At 44.4% G+C, this 23,435-nt stretch overlaps 1 protein-coding gene across 1 annotated transcript in view; it reads left to right on the top strand.

The window, feature by feature from the left end:
• The window catches only part of LOC125940241 (uncharacterized), a 40,787-nt gene extending 17,352 nt beyond the window's left edge, over positions 1 to 23,435 (top strand). The window contains exons 3-4 of the mRNA XM_049656108.1: positions 21,654 to 21,848; positions 23,254 to 23,435. Coding sequence (XP_049512065.1) covers positions 21,654 to 21,848; positions 23,254 to 23,288 — 230 coding nt within the window. The 3' untranslated portion in view covers positions 23,289 to 23,435. The remainder of the gene's footprint in view (positions 1 to 21,653; positions 21,849 to 23,253) is intronic.

Below are 23,435 nucleotides of genomic sequence, written 5' to 3'. Positions count from 1 at the left end.
TGTTGCTTGAGGGAAGCGTGCATCACCGCGATGTGCCTGTCTCTCTCTCTCATCCACTTGGCTTAGCTGCTGCGCGTACCTGCCTGCATTTGTGGTCGCTGCTGCTTCCTCGGTATTTCGTCGCGCAGGACGTCGGTGGCATGCGGCGTTGGCACCGCATGCTGCAGCTGCTTGCTCGGTGGCTGGAGCAGCACGTACCGCAATAGAGTCTGAAGCATCTACAACGTCGGTAGTCGCAATCTGGGCAATTACGAGATGTCGCTGTCTGTGCCAGGTCCCTGCAGACGAAGTAAGAGAATGGGAGAACGCAATTAACGAGCGAAGAAGCAGATGCACGTCGCAGCGATGTATTTTCCCCTCACGCAATACCTGGCGCGCTAGGACAAGAGCAGGCGTTCTATTTCGCCCGTCCTCTCTGTTGAAGCTTGCATGTGTGGGCTGAGTATTTTATTAGGCGCCGCATTCAGCCATAGCCGCACGTGTGCGCACTGCCCCTGTGTTTAAATTGATATGCTTAAGGTATTCAACCACGTAGTATACGTTGCGAACGTTGAAACTGTCAAAAAGATAATCCCGCACCAATTTATTCCAATAACTTGATCACATACAACATATTGACACGTCTACTTGTTTATCTTTCACCGGTAACCACTTTTCACCGGCTAACAAATGTTAAAACGTTATCGCTCGACACAGGACGCACCTGCACGTATCGGAAGTTTCTCGACCGTTATCGATGCTGTTATCCGTTGTCTGTTGTCACCCACGCTTATGTAACCTGATTGTGTGAGCGACGTGAATTGTCAAGTACTTTCTGGAAGACACGCGGGTACCAGGGATTACTCTGGTGCCCACGTGCCCACAATATTGAAATCTGGAACCTTCGATGACTCATGCATACAAGCCGACGCGTTTCGCCGCTGATCAGAGTTCGACGGTCGCTGACTGTGTTCGCCGCTATCGTTCTGCTCCGAGTGCAACTTGCTTTTGTGGGCACAGGTTCGCCCAATAAAAAGTCCGCTCCGTCATTTACACTTTTGCGACTGTTTTCTTCATCGTCACTACAACATGACAATATCCACCTTCAAAACACATAACCAACCGATAACATATTCCACATTCAAAGCTCGAAAACATTACTCGTAGCGAAGAACTCGAGGGACTGCACAGCGGTCTTCAATTGGACATTAATACTTTCGCATTCACAATTCATCAGAAGTGCTTAGGACTCCTCGGATATGTTTATGGGCAGCCCACTTGTTTCTTTTGCTTTGTTTTGCAAAGTCATCAAAAACTGCACACATTTAGGTCGAATGACTCACTATACAATTATAGGCACATTTATTTATTTATTTATTTATTTATTTAACATGCCCTCAGGGCCAAAGGCATTAGAGAGGGGACTGGGTTACATGTGAAAGAATGTCCATATATATATATATATATATATATATATATATATATATATATATATAACAAAGAATGAGCACACACATAAGATTCTAATTAAACAATGCTAGCTACGGCGTTCTTGAATAGGTGGTGATTCCTGATGGAGATTACATCCGAAGCAAGGTGATTACACTCTTCGGATGTCAATGGTAAGAATGACTTAAAAAAGAAAGCGTCAGTTCTGCAAAAACGGAATTCGAACTGTTTGTGCGTGATCTAAGTGAGATGAAACATACTGATGATGTGAAATAAGCTCATGGCGGAGCGTAGGATGGTGAAATATGGAGTGAAAAAGGCTCAAACGAAACAACTTACGACGGGATGCAAGGGATGATAGGTCAAGGCTTAATTTCATTTAAGATATGCTTGCTGTTCTGTTGTAGTTAGAAAGAATGAAACGCGTAGAGTTATTTTGAACCAATTCTAGTGACTGAATTAGCTTCTCGTGGCTTGGATCCCAGACGGAGGCAGTATATTGTAATTTCGGGCGAATGAGCGTTTTGTACACGACTAATTTTATGAATGAAGATACTTGTGCGAAGTTACGACGGAGGTACCCCAAAATTCGATTAGCGTTGCTTATTATATACGAAATGTGGTCTGCCCAAGACAGGTATGCTGTAATCTGAAGCCTAGGTATTTGTATGAGGACACGGTCTCCAAAAAATATAAGCGATGTGGTAAATGGACGAAACACATGCTGTTCAAAATATGCGCATATGTTTGCATTTCCTTATATTAAGTTCCATCAACCATATGTTGCAGCATTTGTTAATAGCATCAAGGTCGGACTGAAGGGCTTTAGTATCATCAACGCAGGTTATTTCTCGATAGACAACACAATCATCGGCAAAGAGGTTAATGTACGAGGAAACACACAAAGGTAAGTTATTAATGTAAATAAAAAAGAGTAAGGAGCCTAGTACCGTCCCTTGAGGAACCCCTGATCCAACAGCAGTGTGCTCTGAATTTACGTTATTTGTCGACACAAACTGAGAACTGTTAGTAAGAAAGATTTCTAGCCAATAGAGCAGTTTAGTGTCTATGTTAAGCTGGTGTAGTTTGTAGAGAAGCAGTTTATGACATACCTTGTCAAATGCTTTAGAGAAATCTAGAAAAATGCAGTCAATTAGAGAAGAACGATCAAGGGTGACAAGAAGTTTTTAGTGAAAGATAATGCTTGTGTTTCACAAGAATATGATTTGCGAGAACCATGTTGCGACGGCAAAAAAATTTATTTGATTCGAGAAAGTTAGGAAGGTTTGAAAACTGAATATGCTCAAATATTTTGCAGGGATTGCCTGTGAGGGACATGGGCCGGTAATTTATTGGTGATTGCTGGTTACCTGACTTGAAATGTGGAATCACCTTCCCGATCTTCCATTCAACTGGAAGAGATCCCGTGTCCAATGATTGCTGAAACGGTCTAGTTAAAATAACTGATGAATACACCATTGTGGCTTTCGAGAACTTTGTGTTAATTTCATTGCAGCCGGGTGAAGAGGAACATTTTATTTTAATACCATTTTCACCACCGCTAGAATCAATAATTATAAGAAACATAATGGTGTATTTGGTGCATGAAAATTCTGGCAGCCAGATATTTTGGTCATCAGAAAAGTTACGCGAAAAAATGGTGTTAATCACGGATGCGCATTTTCGGGAGAGATGGTACCACCACCGTTGTCGATAAGGTTTACTATGTTATCAGCCTTGGGATTTACAGAGCACGGGAACATTTAAGGATTGGTTGTCAGCATAGATGGCAAGGTATTTTGTTGATAATTCATCTTCTAGTTTTTAAGGGGAACCATGTATTCTTCGGAAGCCTGTTTGTACAATCCAGCCCATGTTAGTTTACCTAGCAAGATTGCCAGTCACGTCACTCTATCTCTACGAATTGATAACCACAATGAAGAATTACCAGAATGCGAGACAACCTTATGCTAAAGCAACTTCTTGTATTTATCCAAGATTGGGCAAGCGCCTTTGTTATGCACTTGTACCACGTGCTGTATAATTTCACGTAGTAGTGACATTGAAGAAAACAGTCACAAAACTGTGAATGACGAAACGGAATTTTTGTTGGCTAACCTGTGCCCAGAAAAGCAAGCTGCACTCGAAGCACAACGATAGTGGCGAACAAATTCGGCGATAGTCGGAATCTGATCAGCGCCGAAACGCGTCGGCTTTTATGCATGAGTAATCTTTGGTGCCCGCCTGCCTTCCAGAAAGTAATAGACAATTCGCGTTGCTCATACAATCAGATTACATAAGCGTCGGTGTTAACAGACAAGGGATACAAGCATCGATAACTTTCGCGAAATTTCGCATACATGCGGGCGCGTCCTGCGCCGAGCGATAACGTTTAACATTTGTTAGCCGGTGAAAAGTGGTCACCGGTGAAAGATAAACAAGTACATGTGTCAACATCGTCATCGGTAAGTGTGAGATATATTATTTGAGGTTCGAGTTGTGAGCATTACGTTGTTTATCTTCGACAGCGTTTGACATCACCATTTGCTGTTTCTATAACCAAAGGCTTTCATCTGTGTTTGCCTATGAGAAAGTGGCTTGACGTACCGGCAACGTTTCTAAATACTATTTGCACCGAGGGAAGTATCTTTATGCCTCTCTAAATATGACTATGTGGTTTATAACTGAGCACAGGGATTTTAGATACTAATTTTGCTTTCAGATCACGTGGATGCGATAAACCATTCTTGGTGTAGCCATATTTACTTGGTAAAAGAATTGACAGAATGTTGCTCGACGGTGCGCGCAGCAATGCGTCAGTGTCATCATTGATGCAACTATAAACTAGAATATTTCAGCTACAGCAACAGGCATTGAGCCACATGTGTACAGAACATTATGTAGGGCTATAAAGTGTTGAAGTCATTTCTTCTAGGTGAAGCCTTGGCTTGTGGAGGATCTAATTTTATGGGCTAATCGAAATAGCACCTGCGATTGTGCGAATGGCAGCGCAATATGGAGTTTGGCTCAGCTGCTTTAACGTGGTTTCTCTTTGCAATTACCTGCGTTACAGGGAAAAGCGCACTGTGCACACAACGTTGCCTAATGAATGACAAGAAGGGGAACTGTATTTCTGTTGCTTTCTTACTAAAGAATTCAGTCATGAGTCAGTGCTGGTCTGCGTTCCCCTTCTTCTCATTCGTCTTTTCGCGCTGTTCTCCTGTTGAGTAAAATACGAGTAACCTGGTCTGGCAGCGGGGATTCGAACCTCGATTCCCCAGCACTCAAGCCTCATACTCGAACCATCAGGCAACAACTGCACGCATTGTGCTATCCTGCCAACGCCTACCAGCTCTTTCGAATGACAGCCGCGTGTTAATTACGTTGATGCTTTCCGTAATATAGCGCATACGAACAACTGGTGATTGGCTATGGGGCAGGCGCTAGATATGGTGCCAATACATATTGTGCCAATCGAAACTACATTTTTGCGATGATCACCCGGTGATGATGATGAATAACTAAAAATTAAGCACGTCCTGCGGCAGGATTCGAGTCTCGGTCCGCCCGCACAACAGCTTCATGCTCTGAGGATTAGGCCTCAATCGCACGTATTCTTCTATCGCAACAAGGACAACTAGCTCTTTGAGATTATCACAGTGCGTTGATGACGACTATGATTTCCATATTATGGCACATTCCCAGAGCGAGGAATCGGCCGAGAAGCAAGTCGTCATGTTGATTCGGACTATCATTTACATACTATTGCATGTATCCGCAGCTAGCCGTTGACCAGAACGTGCAGACGGTGCATATCGTGCCAACGCTCGCTAGCTTTTGGCATCAAAGCCGTGTGTTGATGATGATGATGATTCCCACACTTTGACACATACACACAACGGGAGACTGGCCAAGAAGCGCAAGTGACCGTCAAGCTGTCTTCAAGAAGTGCAGTCAAAACGCCTGTAATTATAAAGCCTTGCTAGCATGCATGAATGATGCAGGTCTGTATTCGTACCTACAAGGTTCTTTTGTATACCGTAAGACAGCCTTCCTCGTAATAAATAATAAATATAATGAATATACCAACTAGATGATAATTATGATCCACGTAATATGGCATGTACCACAACGGCCTTATTAGAGTTGTCGCATCGCGTGGCACGTGCGCGTGCGCCAGTTCCCTTTATAACAAGACCGTAGGAATTAAATGGGAAAACTTGCAGTACTTCATCAACACCTTCATCAAGGCTTCCTTGAAATAGATCGCTGATTGGTGCTTGTATCTGCGTAATGTTTTTACTTCCAAAAACGTGGACCGGATGAGATGGCTTACTGTTGGCTATGTGGATGAAAAGATGCAAATAATGCCACGTTATTCTCCTCAAGCAGTTTAGCGTGCGTTGCACAACGCCAAATAGAAGTAACTCGTCCCGCAAAGAAGAGCACAGGGCAATTGTCATCAGGAGCCTCAACGAAAAATTTAGAACTGCCGCTTAACCACGCATAAAACAACTCGCTGACAGGAAACTAACCAGTGAACTGGCAATTCATTTTTATCATTACTCATTTCTGATAGAGACTATGTCTGAAGAATCTACGAACACTTTCGACACACTATGACTAGAGAAGTACTGCAGACTATGTGCACAACAATTCATACCCATTCTTAGAAGGCAGGGAGGTGACAGAGGGTGACAAAAAGTGTGGAGACTGCGTGCATTCTAGCGATTCTAGTGTCACATTGTCAGGAGCATTTCATAGAAAGACTGCACTATTTTAAGGGTGCTCTGTTATGGAGTAGGAGATAAGAGGAAGTAGAAACACACACTGTCTAGCATCTTCGCAGTCCGCGAAAAAAAATAAGGGAAACTCCCTGCCTATTTCGCATCATATTTCTGACTTATAAATTTAATTCTGGGGTTTTAGATGCCAAAACCACGATATGAGTATGAGGCACGCCGTAGTGGGAAACTGCGGATTACATTTGACCGCCTTGGGTTCTTTAAGGCGCACCCAATGCACCACGAACGGGTGTTTTTGTATTTTGCCCCCATCAAAATGTGGCCGACGCGGCCAGGATTTGATGCCGCCACTTCGGTCTCAGAATCCCAACGCCAAATGTACTAAGCCGCCATGGCGGGTATTTCCCACTTGATCTCCAATAGCGGGATAAGCTAGAAGATTCACGGGGCTGAGTAAGTCAATTTTTAAGTACCAATTGCATCAAGTTGGCAGACAATGCAGCCAAAGAAAGAATAGAAAAAGTTAGTTAATTTCGGAAACAATATCAAATAATACAAAAGGCGAAATGTAATTTCGTGAAAATACAGCTCAATTTCGGCTGGTGGGAGCCGATCTCTAAACACCTGTATGACGCACACGACGCTCTGATGAAATAACTGTACCGGGCCGAAGAACTAGGATAGACAAAAAAACCGGCAGGACGAGGGCTGACTTGAAACACAAATATAATATGAAACATCTTAACAAACTTATCCAAGCTTCCGTGCTTTCAATACGACGCTCTATCAATTCCACAACGGTGGCGGCTGTCTCCTCTTCCATTTTCTGTGGTATCTCTCTACGTGTATTAACCAACCCTTAGGAGCGTTAGTCAGTGCCAATCACTGTCCTGTCGGCAAATGTAGAACGTTCTCTCGGCCACAGGAGTCTTTTTTGTAATAACGAGCCACCCATCAGTAAATGATCGTGCAAACAAAGCTTCCATAATCATTAACATGGTTATGCAGCATGCAAAAAAATGGGAGGGAGGAGCAATAATTCGCCGAGAGGCGTAGCGAACTTGAAAATTCTGAAATGTCAAATTAGAAGCACAAAACCTCCTTCTGAAACACATGAAGATTGCACATCCGCTGTGTGAGCCAAATGGAACTTAATTATTTTATTGACCCTTGGCAGGAAAGGCATGATCTCGCACAATCTAGCATCGTCAAAGTACAAACAGATAGAGAGCCGGGATTCTGTAAAGATTTTATATCATTGCTATTCCTTTCCATGTTTTGTTCAATGGCGTTATGCACTGGGATCGGGTGGTCGTGAACGGTAATTGATAATAAATAAATAAAACTGTGCACGAAGTAAGAAGGGCCTTGCAAGACATGACTCGGGGAAAAGCGGCAAGAGAACATAGAGTAACAGTCCATTTAATCAACACCCGCCGTGGTTGCTTAGTGGCTATGGTGTTGGGCTGCTAAGCACGAGGTCGCGGGATCGAATCCAGGCCACGGCGGCCGCATTTCGATGGGGGCAAAAACACCCGTGTACTTAGATTTAGGTGCACGTTAAAGAACCCCAGGTGGTCGAAATTTTCCGGCGTCCCCCATACGGCGTGGCTCATAATCAGATCGTGGTTTTCGCACATAAAACCCCGTAGTTTAAATTTCTTCCATTTATTCCAAGATGGCGGAAACATACGTGAAAAGCTTGCGACTCTTTATACGCAATGCCTTACGATCTCAACTGTACCAAGAGTGGAAGAACGCCAACATTATACTAATCCATAGGAAGGGAGAAGATCAAGAATTGAAGAATTATAGACCCATTAGTTTGCTTTCAGTATTGTATAAAATATTCATCAAGATAACTTCCAATAGAATCAGGGCAACACTTGACTGCAGTCAACCAAGAGAGCAGGCTGGCTTCAGGAAGGGATATTTTATGATGGATCATATTCATGTCAATCAGGTAATCGAGAAATCTTCGGAGTAGAATCGACCTCTCTAAACGGATCTCATTGATTATGAAAATGCATTTGATTCAGTGACATACCAGCAGTCATAGAGGCACTGCATAATCAAGGAGTACATGAGGCATACGTGAACATCTTGGCAAATATCTACAGATTCCACAGCTGCCTTGGTTCTCCACAAGAAAAATAGAAAGAGTTCAGGCAAGGAGACACAATCTCTCCAGTGCTATTTACTAAGTATTCAAGGTCTTAGACTGGGAAGGCTTAGGAGTGAGTATCAACGGCGAATATCTTAGCAACCTTCGGTTGGCAGATGACATTCTCCTATTCAGCAACAATGGAGACTAATTACAGCAAATGATTAAGGACCTTAACTGAGAAAGCGTAGGAGTGGGGTTGAAGATATTATGCAGAAGACAAAGGTAATGTTCAATAGCCTGACAAGGGAACAAGAATTCAGAATCGCCAGCGAACCTCTAGAGTCTGTAACGGAATACGTTTATCTAGGTCAATTACTCACAGGGGACCCTGATCATGACAAGAAAGTTTATAGAAAAATAAATTTAGGTTGGAGTGCATACGGCAGGCACTGCCAAATCCTGACTGGGAGCTTACTACTGTCGTTGAAAAGTGCACAATCATTGCATTGTATGGGGCAGATACTTGGAGATTAACAAAGACGCTCGAGAACACGTTAAGGACCGCACAAAGAGTGATGAAAGGAGAAATGTCACGTTTAATGTTGAGGGACAGGAAGATAGCTGTGTGGAGCAGAGAGCAAACGGGGATAGGCGATATTCTAATTGAAATTAAGAAAATAATGGAGCTGGGCAGGCTTGTAATGCGTAGGATGGATAACCAGTGGACGGTTATGGTTACAGATCGTATACCAAGTGAAGGGAAGCGCAGTCGAGGACGACAGATAACTAGGTGCTGTGAAGTTGGGAAATTTGCAGGCGCAAGTCGGAATCAGCTAGCGCAAGCCAGGTGTACTTGGAGATCGCAGGGAGAGGCCTTCGTCCTGCAGTGGACATAAATATGGGCTGATGATGATTATGATCATGAAATAAAACAAGAGGGAAGCAAACACTGTAGTTTACCGACCCTTGTGTCCTACTGCAAACTTATTTTCTTGCCAACCCTCACTCTGTGTAACAAGTGTTATATTTGGCAGAGAGCCATAAAAAAAAAAAAACACTGCATATCCACGGGGTGAATGATGATGAGTGGGCGAAGCTCCGGAGGGAATCATCGGTAAACCGTGAATCTTCCGTGTAATTCGCCCAGTCTCGCCGCAATAAATCGAACGATTGACTTCCATCAATGACACGCGCCATATGTGACGTCATTCCTATTTTATAACAGCGCCGTTCATTATAATTGCACCATCTCCCGCTTAAGGGGACGCTAGCACAAACGCGTTAGAAACGTGCAGTACTCTAAGGGGAAGAGGCCACAGCGTCTTACGCAGCCGTTTACACATGCCGGAACGTGCACCGCGTTTGTCGACGCCATCAGCGTTTATGAATACGGGGGTAAGGCGGACAGGCCACAGCGTCTTACACCAGCTTCTTACACGGGCCGTAACGCGCTAGCACAAACGCGTTAGAAACGCGCTGTCTTTCGTTAATGTTGGGTATTTATTGCCATCTAGGTGCGTCTGTCCACGTGCACTTCGTGGCGTAGTGGTTAGCGCCACGCGTTCAGAAGCGAGGGGTCCCTGGTTCGAAACCGCTACGGCCACAACTCTCGGAATTTTTTTTTCTCATAAAAGTAGACGTGGCTACCTACTACGACGACTACTACTACAGAGGAGGGACAGACCCACACCCTAAGGAGCTTCGCCCCTAAAACACCGCATATCCACGGGGTGAATGATGATGAGTGGACCAAGCTCCGGAGGGAATCATCGGTAAACCGTGAATCTTCCGTGTAATTCGCCCAGTCTCACCGCACTAAATCGAACGATTGACTTCCACCAATGACACGCGCCATATGTGACGTCATTCCTATTTTATAACAGCGCCCTTCATTATAATTGCACCATCTCCCGCTTAAGGGGACGCTAGCACAAACGCGTTAGAAACGTGCAGTACTCTCTAATAAGGGGGAGAGGCCACAGCGTCTTACGCAGCCGTTTACACATGCCGGAACGTGCACCGCGTTTGCCGACGCCATCAGCGTTTATGAATACGGGGGTAAGGCGGAGAGGCCACAGCGTCTTACACCAGCTTCTTACACGAGCCGTAACGCACTAGCACAAACGCGTTAGAAACGCGCAGTCTTTCGTTAATGTTGGGTATTTATTGTCATCGTGGTGCGTGTGTCCATGTGTGCATCGTGGTGTAGTGGTTAGCGCCGCGCGTTCGGAAGCGAGGGGTCCCTGGTTTGATTCCGCGCTACGGACACAACTTTCGGGATTTTTTTTCATAAAAGTAGACGTGGCTACCTACTACGACGACGTCGACGACTACTACTACTACTACATACTGCAGAGGAGGGACAGACTCACACCCTAAGGAGCTTCGCCCTTAAAAAGTATCCGCACCTTGCACTCCGTGAAGATGGTCGAACAGCGAAGCTGTGAACGGTGCTAATTGCGGGGGATGGGACGCGTCGACGTGCACGGGCGACGGCGTTCCTAACGCGCGGCGGGCGATTGTATGCGCTGGCGTCCGCTAGCGACGGCGATCGTAGCGCGTGGTGGGGGACGGTACGCATCGGCGTCCACGGGCGACGGCGTTCTTAGCGCGTTCCTGACGCTTTTCTACGACGTTCACCGTCAAGTCCTTAGACAATGCTCCGTATATACTACCAACGCTAAAGCGAACTCCTCTCACACCCCACTCCTCCCTTGACCTACTTCTTTCGTACACGGCGCGCCATTGGTTGGCGCGCCTCACCCTCTCCCCATCCAACGCGAATATTCGAAGCCGCAACTTACGTCAACCCCCCTCCCCGTTCCCCTTTTCATCTGCATCCTCTCACAGCATTCTCGCAGGGTTGAGCTCTTCTTTTCCTCTCCTCTCCCGATAGTTCACGTGGGTTTTAGCGAACGGACGACGGCACAGGGTCTGCAGAAACAGTTTCTCTGTAATAAGTAAGGCCGAGTCGACTTTCAGATTGGTTATTTTCCTGTGTCACTTAGGTACTGCCGGTAACTTAAGATATATTCCAGCCAGGAGATTATAAATATTGCGAGTCGGCCTGCTTTCTTACATCAGAATATGAGTTTGCACAGCAAGAAAAGAATAAAGCTTAAATAATACAACTAGCTACATACCTGTGTATATCAGCTGTTTTTATTAGGCTAGTCAACATCATTTCACAACGTTGTATGAATGGTGTGACTATGTTGGATATTTATTACTTGTATCCCGAAGCTCGTGGCAGAATGGGGTGAAATCTTTCAATATTACTTGTTTTCAGTGAAGAACCTACTTTTTAAACTTGCGTTTTCTGCTTGCAGTTCCACGTCCCCAACCTCCAAAGACCGACGGAGGTTGCGCCTATTGGCTTACTCGCTTAGGCGAGTGCAAACGAACGTGGCTGACATCGTATCGGGACAATGGGGGAAGTGAGAAGACTGTCTTCATGTCACCGACGCTTATGTAATCTGATTGTGTGAGCGACGTGAATTGTCGAGTACTTTCTGGAAGACACGCGGGTACCAGGGATTACTGTGGTGCCCACGTGCCCACAATATTGAACTCGGGAACCTTCGATGACTCATGCATACAAGTCGACGCGTTTCGCCGCTGATCAGAGTTCGACGGTCGCTGACTGTGTTCGCCGCTATCGTTCTGCTTCGAGTGCAACTTGCTTTTGGGGGCACAGGTTCGCCCAATAAAAAGTCCGCTCCGTCATTTACAGTTTTGCGACTGTTTTCTTCGTCGTCACTACAACATGACAACATTCAGCTTCAAAACACATAACCAACAGATAACATATTCCACATTCAAAACTCGAAAACATAACTCGTAGCGAAGAACTCGAGGGACCGCACAGCGGTGTTCAATTGGACATTATTACTTTCGCATTCACAACTCATCAGAAGTGCTTAGGAGTCCTCGGATATTTTTATGGGCAGCCCACTTGTTTCTTTTCCTTTGTTTTGCAAAGTCATCAAAAACTGCACACATGTAGGTCGAACGACTCACCATACAATAATAGGCACATTTATTTATATATTTATTTATTTATTTATTTATTTATTTAACATGCCCTCAGGGCCAAAGGCATTAGAAAGGGGAGTGGGTTACATGTGAAGGAATGTCCATATATATATATATATATATATATATATATATATATATATATATATATATATATATATATATATATATATATAACAAAGAATGAGCAAACACATATGATTCTAATTACACAATGCTAGCTACGGCGTTCTTGAATAGGTGGTGATTTCTGATGGAGATTACATCCGAAGCAAGGTGATTACACTCTTCGGATGTCCATGTTAAGAATGACTTAAAAAAGAAAGCGTCAGTTCTGCAAAAGGGAATTCGAACTGTTTGTGCGTGATCTAAGTGAGAGTAAACATACTGATGATGTGAAATAAGCTCATCGCGGATCGTAGGATGGTGAAATATGCAGTGAAAAAGGCTCAAACGAAACAACTTACGACGGGATGCAAGGGATGATAGGTCAGGGCTTAATTTCATTTAAGATATGCTTGCTGTTCTGTTGTAGTTTGAAAGAATGAAACGCGTACAGTTATTTTGAACCAACTCTAGTGACCGAATTAGCTTCTCGTGGCTTGGATCCCAGACGGAGGCAGCATATTCGAGTTTCGGGCGAATGAGCGCTTTGTACACGACTAATTTTATGAATGAAGATACTTGTGCGAAGTTACGACGGAGGTACCCGAAAATTCGATTAGCGTTGCTTATTATATACGAAATGTGGTCTGCCCAAGACAGATATGCTGTAATCTGAAGCCTAGGTATTTGTATGAGGACACGGTCTCCAAAAAATATAAGCGATGTGGTAAATGGACGAAACACATGATGTTCAAAATATGCGCATATGTTTGCATTTCTTTATATTAAGTTCCATCAACCATATGTTGCACCATTTGTTAATAGCATCAAGGTCGGACTGAAGGGCTTTAGTATCATCAACGCAGGTTATTTCTCGATAGACAACACAATCATCGGCAAAGAGGTTAATGTACGAGGAAACACACAAAGGTAAGTTAATAATGTAAATAAAAAAGAGTAAAGAGCCTAGTACCGTCCCTTGAGGAACCCCTGATCCAACAGCAGTGTGCTCTGAATTTACGTTATTTGTCCACACAAACTGATAACTGTTAGTAAGAAAGATTTCTAGCCAATAGAGCAGTTTAGTGTCTATGTTAAGCTGGTGTAGTTTGTAGAGAAGCAGTTTATGACATACCTTGTCAAATGCTTTAGAAAAATCTAGCAAAATGCAGTCAATTAGAGAAGAACGATCAAGGGTGACAAGAAGTTTTTTAGTGAAAGATAATGCTTGGGTTTCACAAGAATATGATTTGCGAGAACCATGTTACGACGGCGAAAAAAATTTATTTGATTCGAGAAAGTTAGCAAGGTTTGAAAACAGAATATGCTCAAATATTTTGCAGGTATTGCCTGTGAGTGACATGGGCCGGTAATTTATTGGTGATTGCTGGTTACCTGACTTGAAAAGTGGAATCACCTTCCCGATCTTCTATTCAACTGGAAGAGATCCCGTGTCCAATGATTGCTGCAACAGTCTAGTTAAAATAACTGATGAATACACCATTGTGGCTTTCAAGAACTTTGTGTTAATTTCATTGCAGCCGGGTGAAGAGGAACACTTTATTTTTAATACCATTTTCAACACCGCTAGAATCAATAATTATAAGAAACATAATGGTGTATTCGGTGCATGAAAATTCTGGCAGCCAGATATTTTGGTCATCAGAAAAGTTACGCGAAAAAATGGTGTTAAACACGGATGCGCATTTTTCGGGAGAGATGGTACCACCAGCGTTGTCGATAAGGTTTACTATGTTATCAGCCTTGGGATTTACAGAGCACGGGGACATTTACGGATTGGTTGTCAGCATAGATGGCAAGGTATTTTGTTGATAATTCATCTTTGAGTTTTTAAGGGGAACTATGTATTCTTCGGAAGCCTGTTTGTACAATTTCCAGCCTATGTTAGTTTACCTAACAAGATTTCCAGTAACATCACTCTATCTCTACGAATTGATAACCACAATGAAGAATTACCAAAATGCGAGACAACCTTATGCTCAGCAACTTCTTGTATTTATCCAAGATTGGGCAAGCGCCTTTGTTATGCACTTGTACCACGTGCTGTATATTTTCACGTAGTAGTGACATTGAAGAAAACAGTCACAAAACTGTGAATGACGAAACGGAATTTTTATTGGGCGAACCTGTGCCCAGAACAGCAAGCTGCACTCGAAGCACAACGATAGTGGCGAACAAAGTCGGCCATAGTCGGAATCTGATCCGCGCCGAAACGCGTCGGCTTTTATGCATAAGTCATCGAAGGCTCCAGAGTAATCTTTGGTGCCCGCGTGTCTTCCAGAAAGTAATAGACAATTCGCGTTGCTCATACAATCAGATTACATAAGCATCGGTGTTAACAGACAAGGGATAGAAGCATCGATAACTTTCGCGAAACTTCGCATACATGCGGGCGCGTCCTGCGCCGAGCGATAACGTTTAACATTTGTTAGCCGGTGAAAAGTGGTCACCGGTGAAAGATAAACAAGTACATGTGTCAATATCGTCATCGGTAAGTGTGAGGTATATTATTTGAGGTTCGAGTTGTGAGCATTACGTTGTTTATCTTCGACAGCGTTTGAGATCACCATTTGCTGTTTCTATAACCCAAGGCTTTCATCTGTGTTTGCATATGAGAAAGTGGCTTGACGTACGGGCAACATTTCTAAATACTATTTGCACCGAGGGAAGTATTTTATGCCTCTGTAAATATGACTATGTGGTTTATAACTGAGCACAGGGATTTTAGATACTAATTTCGCTTTTAGATCACGTGGATGCGATAAACCATTCTTGGTGTAGCCATATTTACCTGGTAAAAGCATTTACAGAATGTTGCTCGACGGTGCGCGGTGCAATGCGTCAGTGCCATCAATGATGCAACTATAAACTAGAATATTTCAGCTGCAGCAACATGCATTGAGCCACATGTGTACAGAACATTATGTAGGGCTATAAAGTGTTGAAGTCATTTCTTCTAGGTGAAGCCTTGGCTTGTGGAGGATCTAATTGTATGGACTAATCGAAATAGCACCTGCGATTGTGTGAATGGCAGCGCAATATGGAGTTTGGCTCAGCTGCTTTAACGTGGTTTCTCTTTGCAATTACCTGCGTTACAGGGAAAAGCGCACAGTGCACACACCGTTGCCTTATGAATGACAAGAAGGGGAACTGTATTTCTGTTGCTTTCTTACTAAAGAATTCAGTCATGAGTCAGTGCTGGTCTGCGTTCCCCTTCTTGTCATTCGTATTTTCGCGCTGTTCTCCTGTTGAGTGAAATACGAGTAACCTGGTCCGGCAGCGGGGATTCGAACCTCGATGCCCCAGCACTCAAGCCTCACACTCGAACCATCAGGCCACAACTGCACGCATTGTGCTATCCTGCCAACGGCTACCAGATCTTTCGAATGACAGCCGCGTGTTAATTACGTTGATGCTTTCCATAATATAGCGTATACGAACAACTGGCGATTGGCTATGGGGCAGGTGCTAGATATGGTGCCAATACATATTGTGCCAATCGAAACTACATTTTTGCGATGATCACCCGGTGATGATGATGAATAACTAAAAATTAAGCACGTCCTCCGGCAGGATTCGAGTCTCGGTCCGCCAGCACAACAGCTTCATGCTCTGAGGAGTAGGCCTCAATCGCACGTATTCTTCTATCGCAACAAGGACAACTAGCTCTTTGAGATTATCACAGTGCGTTGATGACGACTATGATTTCCATATTATGGCACATTCCCAGAGCGAGGAATCGGCCGAGAAGCAAGTCGTCGTGTTGATTCGGACTATCATTTACATACTATGGCATGTATCCGCAGCTAGGCACTGACCAGAATGTGCAGACGGTCCATATCGTGCCAACGCTCGCTAGCTTTTGGCATCAAAGCCGTGTGTTGATGATGATGATGATTCCCACACTTTGACACATACACACAACGGGAGACTGGCCAAGAAGCGGAAGTGACCGTCAAGCTGTCTTCAAGAAGTGCAGTCAAAACGCCTGTAATTATAAAGCCTTGCTAGCATGCATGAATGATGCAGGTCTGTATTCGTACCTACAAGGTTCTTTTGTATACCGTAAGACAGCCTTCCTCGTAACAAATAATAAAGATAATGAATATACCAACTAGGTGATAATTATGATCCACGTATTATGGCATGTACCACAACGGCCTTATAAGAGTTGTCGCATTGCGTGGCACGTGCGCCAGTTCCCTTTATAACAAGACCGTAGGAATTAAATGGGAAAACTTGCAGTACTTCATTAACACCTTCATCAAGGCTTCCTTGAAATAGATCGCTGATTGGTGCTTGTATCTGCGTAATGTTTTTACTTCCAAAAAAGTGGACCGGATGCGATTGCTTACTGTTGGCTATGTGGATGAAAAGATGCAAATAATGCTACGTTAATCTCCTCAAGCAGTTTATGGTGCCTTGCACAACGCCAAATAGAAGTAACTCGTCACGCAAAGAAGAACACAAGGCAATTGTCATCAGGAGCCTCAACGAAAAATTTAGAACTCCCGCTTAACCACGCATAAAACAACTCGCTGACAGGAAACTAACCAGTGAACTGGCAATTCATTTTCATCATTACTCATTTCTGCTACAGACTACGTCTGAAGAATCTCCGAACACTTTCGACACACTATGACTAGAGAATTACTGCAGACTATGTGCAGAACAATTCATACCCATTGTTAGAAGGCAGGGAGGTGACAGAGGGTGACAAGAAGTGTGGAGACTACGTGCATTCGAGCGATTCTAGTGTCAGATTGTCATGAGCATTTCATAGAAAGACTACACTATTTTAAGGGTGCTCTGTTATGGAGTAGGAGATAAGAGGAAGTAGAAACACACATTGTGTAGCATCTTCGCAGTCCGCGAAAAAAAAATAAGGGAAACTTGCTGCCTATTTCGCATCATATTTCTGACTTATAAATTTAATTCTGGGGTTTTAGATGCCAAAACCACGATATGAGTATGAGGCACGCCGTAGTGGGAAACTGCGGATTACATTTGACCGCCTTGGGTTCTTTAATGCGCACCCAATACACCACGAACGGGTGTTTTTGTATTTTGCCCCCATCAAAATGTGGCCGATGCGGCCAGGATTTGATGCCGCCACTTCGGTCTGAGAAGCCCAACGCGAAATGTACTAAGCTGCCATGGCGGGTATTTCCCACTTGATCGCTAATAGCGGGATAAGCAAGAAGATTCACGGGGCTGAGTAAGTCAATTTTTAAGTACCAATTGCACCAAGTTGGCAGACAATGCAGCAAAAGAAAGAATAGAAAAAGTTAGTTAATTTCGGAAACAATATCAAATAATACAAAAGGCGAAATGTAATTTCGTGAAAATACAGCTCAGTTTCGGCCGGTGGGAGCCGATCTCTAAACACCTGTACGACGCACACGACGCTCTGATGAAATAACTGTACCGGGCCGAATAACTAGGATAGACAAAAAACCGCCAGGACGAGCGCTGACTTGAAACACAAATATATTATGAAACATCTTAACAAACTTCTCCAAGCTTCCGTGCTTTCAATACGACGCTCTATCAATTCCACAACGGTGGCGGCTGTCTCCTATTCCATTTTTTTTTGTATCTCTCTACGTGTACTAACCAACCCTTAGGAGCGTTAGTCAGTGCCAATCACTGTCCTGTCGGCAGAACGTTCTCTCGGCCACAGGAGTCTTTTTTGTAATAACGAGCCACCCATCAGTAAATGATCGTGCCAACAAAGCTTCCATAATCAAGAACGTGGTTCCGCAGCGTGCAAAAAAATGGGAGGGAGGAGCAATAATTCGCCGAGAGGCGTAGCGAACGTTGTGAAAATTCTGAAATGTCAAATTCGAAGCACAAAACCTCCTTCTGAAACACATGAAGATTGCACATCCGCTGTGTGAGCCAAATGGAACTTTAATTATTTTATTGACCCTTGGCAGGAAAGGCATGATCTCGCACAATCTAGCATCGTCAAAGTACAAACAGATAGAGAGCCGGGATTCTGTAAAGATTTTATATCATTGCTATTCCTTTCCATGTTTTGTTCAATGGCGTTATCCCTGGGATCGGGTGGTCGTGAACGGTAATTGATAATAAATAAATAAAACTGCACGAAGTAAGAAGGGCCTTGCAAGACATGACTCGGGGAAAAGCGGCAAGAGAACATAGAGTAACAGTCCATTTAATCAACACCCGCCGTGGTTGCTTAGTGGCTATGGTGTTGGGCTGCTAAGCACGAGGTCGCGGGATCGAATCCAGGCCACGGCGGCCGCATTTCGATGGGGGCAAAAACACCCGTGTACTTAGATTTAGGTGCACGTTAAAGAACCCCAGGTGGTCGAAATTTTCCGGCGTCCCCCATACGGCGTGGCTCATAATCAGATCGTGGTTTTCGCACATAAAACCCCGTAGTTTAAATTTCTTCCATTTATTCAAAGATGGCGGAAACATACTTGAAAAGGTTGCGGCCCTTTATACGCAATGCCTCACGATTTCAACTGTACCAAGAGCTGGAAGAACGCCAACATTATACTAACCCATAAGAAGGGAGAAGATCAAGAATTGAAGAATTATAGACCCATTAGTTTGCTTTCAGTATTGTATAAAATATTCATCCATGATAACTTCCAATAGAATCAGGGCAACACTTGACTGCAGTCAACCAAGAGAGCAGGCTGGCTTCAGGAAGGGATATTTATGATGGATCATATTCATGTCAATCAGGTAATCGAGAAATCTTCGGAGTAGAATCGACCTCTCTAAACGGATCTCATTGATTATGAAAATGCATTTGATTCAGTGACATACCAGCAGTCATAGAGGCACTGCATAATCAAGGAGTACATGAGGCATACGTGAACATCTTGGCAAATATCTACAAAGATTCCACAGCTGCCTTGGTTCTCCACAAGAAAAATAGAAAGAGTTCAGGCAAGGAGACACAATCTCTCCAGTGCTATTTACTAGGTATTCAAGGTCTTAGACTGGGAAGGCTTAGGAGTGAGGATCAACGGCGAATATCTTAGCAACCTTCGGTTGGCAGATGACATTCTCCTATTCAGCAACAATGGAGACTAATTACAGCAAATGATTAAGGACCTTAACTGAGAAAGCGTAGGAGTGGGGTTGAAGATATTATGCAGAAGACAAAGGTAATGTTCAATAGCCTGACAAGGGAACAAGAATTCAGAATCGCCAGCGAACCTCTAGAGTCTGTAACGGAATACGTTTATCTAGGTCAATTACTCACAGGGGACCCTGATCATGACAAGAAAGTTTATAGAAAAATAAATTTAGGTTGGAGTGCATACGGCAGGCACTGCCAAATCCTGACTGGAGAGCTTACTACTGTCGTTGAAAAGTGCACAATCATTGCATTGTATGGGGCAGATACTTGGAGATTAACAAAGACGCTCGAGAACACGTTATTAAGGACCGCACAAAGAGTGATGAAAGGAGAAATGTCACGTTTAATGTTGAGGGACAGGAAGATAGCTGTGTGGAGCAGAGAGCAAACGGGGATAGGCGATATTCTAATTGAAATTAAGAAAATAATGGAGCTGGGCAGGCTTGTAATGCGTAGGATGGATAACCAGTGGACCGTTATGGTTACAGATCGTATACCAAGTGAAGGGAAGCGCAGTCGAGGACGACAGATAACTAGGTGCTGTGAAGTTGGGAAATTTGCAGGCGCAAGTCGGAATCAGCTAGCGCAAGCCAGGTGTACTTGGAGATCGCAGGGAGAGGCCTTCGTCCTGCAGTGGACATAATATGGGCTGATGATGATTATGATCATGAAATAAAACAAGAGGGAAGCAAACACTGTAGTTTACCGACCCTTGTGTCCTACTGCAAACTTATTTTCTTGCCAACCCTCACTCTGTGTAACAAGTGTTATATTTGGCAGAGAGCCATAAAAAAAAAAAACACTGCATATCCACGGGGTGAATGATGATGAGTGGGCGAAGCTCCGGAGGGAATCATCGGTAAACCGTGAATCTTCCGTGTAATTCGCCCAGTCTCACCGCACTAAATCGAACGATTGACTTCCACCAATGACACGCGCCATATGTGACGTCATTCCTATTTTATAACAGCGCCCTTCATTATAATTGCACCATCTCCCGCTTAAGGGGACGCTAGCACAAACGCGTTAGAAACGTGCAGTACTCTCTAATAAGGGGGAGAGGCCACAGCGTCTTACGCAGCCGTTTACACATGCCGGAACGTGCACCGCGTTTGTCGACGCCATCAGCGTTTATGAATACGGGGGTAAGGCGGAGAGGCCACAGCGTCTTACACCAGCTTCTTACACGAGCCGTAACGCACTAGCACAAACGCGTTAGAAACGCGCAGTCTTTCGTTAATGTTGGGTATTTATTGTCATCGTGGTGCGTGTGTCCATGTGTGCATCGTGGTGTAGTGGTTAGCGCCGCGCGTTCGGAAGCGAGGGGTCCCTGGTTTGATTCCGCGCTACGGACACAACTTTCGGGATTTTTTTTCATAAAAGTAGACGTGGCTACCTACTACGACGACGTCGACGACTACTACTACTACTACATACTGCAGAGGAGGGACAGACTCACACCCTAAGGAGCTTCGCCCTTAAAAGTATCCGCACCTTGCACTCCGTGAAGATGGTCGAACAGCGAAGCTGTGAACGGTGCTAATTGCGGGGGATGGGACGCGTCGACGTGCACGGGCGACGGCGTTCCTAACGCGCGGCGGGCGATTGTACGCGCTGGCGTCCGCTGGCGACGGCGATCGTAGCGCGTGGTGGGGGACGGTACGCATCGGCGTCCACGGGCGACGGCGTTCCTAGCGCGTTCCTGACGCTTTTCTACGACGTTCGCCGACAAGAGTCCTTAGCCAAAGCTCCGTATATACTCCCAACGCTAAAGCGAACTCCTCTCACACCCCACTCCTCCCTTGACCTACTTTTTTCGTACACGGCGCGCCATTGCTTGGCGCGCCTCACCCTCTCCCCATCCAACGCGAATATTCGAAGGCGCAACTTACGTCAACCCCCCTCCCCGTTCCCCTTTTCATCTGCATCCTCTCACTGCATTTCACAACGTTGTATGAATGGTGTGACTATGTTGGATATTTATTACTTGTATCCCGAAGCTCGTGGCAGAATGGGGTGAAATCTTTCAATATTACTTGTTTTCAGTGAAGAACCTACTTTTTAAACTTGCGTTTTCTGCTTGCAGTTCCACGTCCCCAACCTCCAAAGACCGACGGAGGTTGCGCCTATTGGCTTACTCGCTTAGGCGAGTGCAAACGAACGTGGCTGACATCGTATCGGGACAATGGGGGAAGTGAGAAGACTGTCTTCATATACACTGAATGCGGGTCGTCTCCTTACAAATACTACGCATATTATGTAGCAGAACACCGGTGCGCAGGTAAGGAGAATGTATGTGTGTTCAACAACGCCATACCTATAAAGCAAAAACTTTAAATTTAGATGGCAGTTACGAGGCACGGAACAAATAAATGAGGACAAGTGGCTCTCCGCTATCAAGAGCCCCGATGCCGGGGCGCAACTATGGGCTGTCCAGAGGGCCCACGATGCGGCGGTCGGGCATGGCCTGACTGTCCCAACGTGGGAGCGGCCCGCTGCGCGCTGAGTCGCGTACCTCAGGACGTTCATTAAAGTTTTCCATCCATCCATCCATCCAGTCAATAATACAGATTTTTCCGCTTCGAAGCAGCCATATAGAGATAATAATGCATGTAGTTCGGAAGTGTGCTGCATTGCGGTCACTTTCTCGCTACTGACTTGACTTGAAAGCCAATCGCAGTGCCCGCGAATAACCAAATCGCTTTGCTAGCAGACTTAATTTGGTGCAAAGTCCTCTATCAACTATCTTTTACAGCCGCACCTTTAGACACAGACCTGCGAAAGAACACAAGGCATTGTGAGGGCTACCAAAAAAATTATTACTCGTAAACAGTAGCTTATATTTACAACAACCTCAGTCCTTGCAACCCGCGCCTGCCCAGATATAGCCTGCAAAAGACATATGATTGGACGAGTTTTTATGAGATGGCCCTATTTCTGACCCAAAAATTATTCACGAGGTGCCACGTCAACAGTCTAAGAACGCCACTTCGAGATCGCATGAAACAGTCGAGAGGTCATGTGTTCTTTCGCATGTCTATATCAAAAGCTGGTTGTGCAAAGTGTAGATTGGTACCAACTTGTCCAATTTGCATGCCTAACAAATCTACAATTAGCACCAACCTAATACCTTAACCTTACATTGTAATATATACCTACTTATTTTCCTATCAGTAACGTACAAGTGGAAAGGGGCAATGAAAGGCATAGCTTTGGTGGCATTAATTATAAGCTGAGTAGTGTAAAACAACCAATATACCGGCTGCAGATTATATATCAATAATTAGCCATGTATTACCCAAACGACAGTAAAGAGCAGCACCATCCGAGTGCTCTTGTAAAAATCATCACCAGCATAATAAATAAATAAATGTTTCAGCATTTAACTTACGGAAACTGCACTACAGTTTGTGAAGGACGCCATAGGCAAAGGATCTGAATTTGTTCGACCTACAGGGGTTGTTTAATGCGCGCCTAAACCACGGTGCACAATATCTTTACAACGAAGCTGTTATTATGACTTGACTAGGAACACTCTCAAACATGAGTATTTTCCCGGTGTCCCGAGAGAACCAGAATATTATTTATTATACAAGTTTTATTTGTTCGTAACTATCGCACTCGGCTGTGGCATGCTTCCACCGAGTACTGATGTGATACCTTGTCTTTGCTTTGCCCTTGCCCAGAACTACGCTTGCGTGGCGGGAGAAGAAATCAGTAAGCAAAGTCGACACAAGTTAAGCAGCGAATCGAATGGCCTCATCATGGGGACACTCATTGGGTGTCACTGAGAAGCAGGAATGGTGGGCACCTTCCCAGTGATATGTTTTCAAGCCTGCAAGTTATAAAGACTTGTTGTCGAACTAAA

The sequence above is a fragment of the Dermacentor silvarum genome, chromosome 9 (assembly GCF_013339745.2).
Source record: "Dermacentor silvarum isolate Dsil-2018 chromosome 9, BIME_Dsil_1.4, whole genome shotgun sequence".
Classification (NCBI taxonomy): domain Eukaryota; kingdom Metazoa; phylum Arthropoda; class Arachnida; order Ixodida; family Ixodidae; genus Dermacentor; species Dermacentor silvarum.
This window is presented reverse-complemented; position numbering and strand designations above follow the sequence as displayed.